The sequence below is a fragment of the Calypte anna genome, chromosome 27 (genome assembly GCF_003957555.1).
Source record: "Calypte anna isolate BGI_N300 chromosome 27, bCalAnn1_v1.p, whole genome shotgun sequence".
NCBI classification, from domain to species: Eukaryota; Metazoa; Chordata; class Aves; order Apodiformes; family Trochilidae; genus Calypte; species Calypte anna.
This window is the reverse complement of record NC_044272.1, coordinates 1,168,935-1,172,453: the sequence shown is the minus strand read 5'-3', so window position 1 is coordinate 1,172,453 and position 3,519 is coordinate 1,168,935. Positions and strand designations below refer to the sequence as shown.

The 3,519-nt window shown below is 65.2% G+C and overlaps 1 protein-coding gene across 1 annotated transcript; it reads left to right on the top strand.

The window, feature by feature from the left end:
- Nucleotides 1–471: 471 nt before the first annotated feature.
- On the top strand, nucleotides 472–2,868 carry NEUROD2 (neuronal differentiation 2). The gene is made up of 2 exons (XM_030466006.1): nucleotides 472–604; nucleotides 1,787–2,868. The coding sequence occupies exon 2, from the start codon at nucleotides 1,792–1,794 to the stop codon at nucleotides 2,866–2,868; it is 1,077 nt and encodes a 358-aa protein (XP_030321866.1). The 5' UTR covers nucleotides 472–604; nucleotides 1,787–1,791.
- The last annotated feature ends 651 nt before the right edge of the window (nucleotides 2,869–3,519 follow it).

Genomic DNA, 3,519 nt, shown 5'->3' with positions numbered 1-3,519 from the left:
TGAGGGTGGGGACAGACCTGGGCGAGCCACCGCGGTATTTTGCGGCGAGCCGCAGATGCCATCTCCCAACGAGGGTCCCTACAGCATTTCCCCCCCTCCGGTGCCCGCTGGCCACCCCCGGCACACTGGGCCCAGCCGGGATGGCCGGTGTCCCTTGTCACTGTGCTGCTGGCTCCATTGTTCAGCCCGGCCCCTCCATCGCCTGCATCTCGCCCGGGTCCCATTTTGCGGCGTGTCGGCAGAGCTGGAGATTTGGAAGAGGTTTTTTTTTTTTTTGGTTTTTTTTTCGTGGTTTTTTTTTTTTTTTTTTTTTTTTTTTGAGTACAGAGTGACAGATGGCGAGTCCTCCTTCCCCAGAGAGACAAATCTCCCTGAATGCAAGCGCATGTCAATCATTAGCTCTCATGTGATAGCTCTCGCGCATGACGTGCCAACCATATGGCACTGGCAGCAGAGCTGGTACCCCCTTTGCTGGGTAGAGATGCCACTCTCGCCTCCTTTTGGATAGAGGACTGCAGGAGGCTGGAGCACCTCAAGGAGCCGCGTCCCGCTCCCAGAAGATGCTGGGAACAATGAAATAAGAATTCCTCCGGTCTGCCCGAAGGTGAGTTATGTCAGAAGTGGAGGGCTGGGAGGGCAGCGGAGGAAACTTGAATGGAAAAAAGGCAACTTCCATGTTGATTTTGTTTCTCCGCCACGTCTCGCCCTTTCCCCCCCCCCTCCTCCCGTCTTTCGTTCTCTCCCTGCCCTCGGTTCTCCCGCGCTCCGCCGGCCCCGCCGATGTTGGGGGTTTTTTTCCGCCCCTCCCCGGGGGGCCTTATTGGGGCTTTGTCCCCCCCCACGCCGCGGTCCCGTCCCCCCCTCACCGCCAGGCTGGGCGCGCCCCGGGCTGCGCGGTCCCGGCGGGACGGAGCGGGCAGCACCGGCCGAGCGGCATCAACGAAATCCGCTCGGAGCCGCCGCGCCGCCGCCCCCGGGGACCCCCACCCGCCGGAGACACCCCCCCGCTCCCCCCGGCGCCCCCGGCCCCCGCCCCGGGCGGTGCCCCCCGCCCCGGCCCCACCGCGCCGCCCGGCCCCGGGGGCGACCCCAACACCGACTCCGCCCGCGACCCCCGCGCTTCCCCGGGCGGCCCCCGGCAGCCACCGCCCCCGCCGCCCCCCGCCGCGCCGCCGGTTGATGCCGCCGCATTTTACGGGCCGCGCTCCTGCGGGCGGGGGGAACCCCGGGGCGGGGAGGTCCGGGCGGGGCTGACCGGGCCGGAGTGGGAACGGAGAAGGATTGGGGGGGTGGCGGCGACCGCGCCTCGACGCTCCGGCCCTGGGACGACGGTGGCGGAGCCGTGGTGGGGGCCGCTCCGCGCCCGCGGAGGGGAAAAGTTGGAGGCGTCAAACAGGGGCCAGTGGCACCAGGCCCGGCCCGCGGGGCACCAAGAGGGCGGCCGGGGAGGGCGGGGGGCACCAGCCGGGCCGGGGGCGTGTGTTGGTCGCCGTGGCTGGCGCGGGAGAGAGGGAGCGGTGCACGGGCGGCGGCGGCGGGGAGCCCGGGGCGGGGGGGAGAGGAGCGTCGGGGGGGGGCACATGGCCGCACCCCGAGGGACCCCCGATGCCCCCGGTATCGGGCGGCCGGTGCGGGCGGCGGCAGCGGGCGGCCCAGCGCGCAATTCGTTTCGCCGCCCCCCGTGCCGCGGAGCCGCTGACGGGGCCGGGGGGTCGGGGTCGGGGGTGGGAGAGTCGGGGGGCGGCGGGGCCGCCGGTAACGCCTGGCTCTTTGCCCCCCGCTGCAGCCACCATGTTGACGCGACTTTTCAGCGAGCCCAGCTTGGTCCCCGAAGTCCCGAAATTCGCCGGCTGGGCCGAGGAGTGCGAGGAGGATGCCCGCAGCGAGAAGGAGGAACGAGGGGGGGGGAAAGGCTGCGCCCACCCCGAGGAGCCCCCCGAGGGTTCGCTGGGGGAGAGCAAGGAGGAAGGGGAGCTAGGAGGGGACGAGGAGGAGGAGGAGGAGGAGGAGGAAGGCTTGGAGGAGGCGGAGGGCGAGCGGCCCAAGAAGCGCGGCCCCAAGAAGCGCAAGATGACCAAGGCGCGGCTGGAGCGCTCCAAGCTGCGGAGGCAAAAAGCGAATGCGCGGGAGCGAAACCGAATGCACGACCTGAACGCGGCCCTGGATAACCTGCGGAAGGTGGTTCCTTGTTATTCCAAAACCCAAAAGCTCTCGAAAATCGAAACCTTGCGTTTAGCCAAGAACTACATCTGGGCTCTCTCCGAAATCCTGCGCTCGGGCAAGCGGCCCGACCTGGTGTCCTACGTGCAGACTCTGTGCAAGGGGCTCTCGCAGCCCACCACCAACCTGGTGGCCGGGTGCCTGCAGCTCAACTCCCGCAATTTTCTGACGGAGCAAGGGCAGGAGAGCGGCCGCTTCCACGGCCCCAACGCCTCCTTCGCCGTCCACCCCTACCCCTACCCCTGCTCGCGGCTGGCCGCGGGGCAGTGCCCCCCCGCCGCCCCCCCCGGGGCCCACGGGCTGAGGACACACAGCTACTGCTCCTCCGCCTACGAGAGCCTCTACGGCAACACCTCCCCCGACTACAACAGCTCGGAGTACGACGGGGGGCTCAGCCCCCCCCTCTGCATCAACGGCAACTTCTCCCTCAAGCAGGACTCTTCTTCCCCCGACCACGAGAAAAGCTACCACTACTCTATGCACTACTCGGCGCTGCCCGGTTCCCGCCCCGCCGGACACAACCTGGTCTTCGGTTCGGCGGGGATGCGCGGGGGGGTCCACTCCGAGAACATCTTCCCCTATGACATGCACCTCCCGCACGAGCGGGGCCCCATGTACGAGGAGCTCAACGCCTTCTTCCACAACTGACACCCCCCCGCTCTCTGCCCCCCGTCCTCCTTCCCGAGACCCCTCCCCGCACGGCCGCCCCGGCCCCGGGGTCGGCGGAGGAGCGGGGGCGACACACAGACCCGCGGACCGGCCCCCGGGGCTCCGCCGTGGGCTTTGGTGCAATATGGGGACCCAGCCCCGGCGGCGGGTCCCCGCGCCCCGTGGGGACAAAGTGCTTTTTTGGGAGGATTTCCCCTTACCTTAAATTATAATTATTAGTTAGTTAGGTTTTATCATTTATTCTTGACTATTTATTGTTATTTTCTAAGAATAATCTAATTCTTATTATTATTCCTTTCCTTCTTACTATTAGTTTTATTATTTATTATTAAATTTTATTATTTATTAATTATTTATTATTATTTATTGTTATTTATTATTATAATTATTTCTCCCAAGGGGGGAGGCGCTCAGCTTGGCCCCGGCCTGCGGCAGCATCCCCCACCGGAGCCGCAGCCTTCGCCGCCACCCCCCCGGCCCCCCCGCTGGGTCGAGCCGGGTCGTTTCCTTTTAATTCGTTTTAATTTAATTTAATTTAATTTAATTTTTTTTTTAACTTCCTTCCTCCCCTATTTTGGGCTGTTTCTCCCCTCTGCCGCCCTCACCCACTCCCCTACAACACTCCCCCAC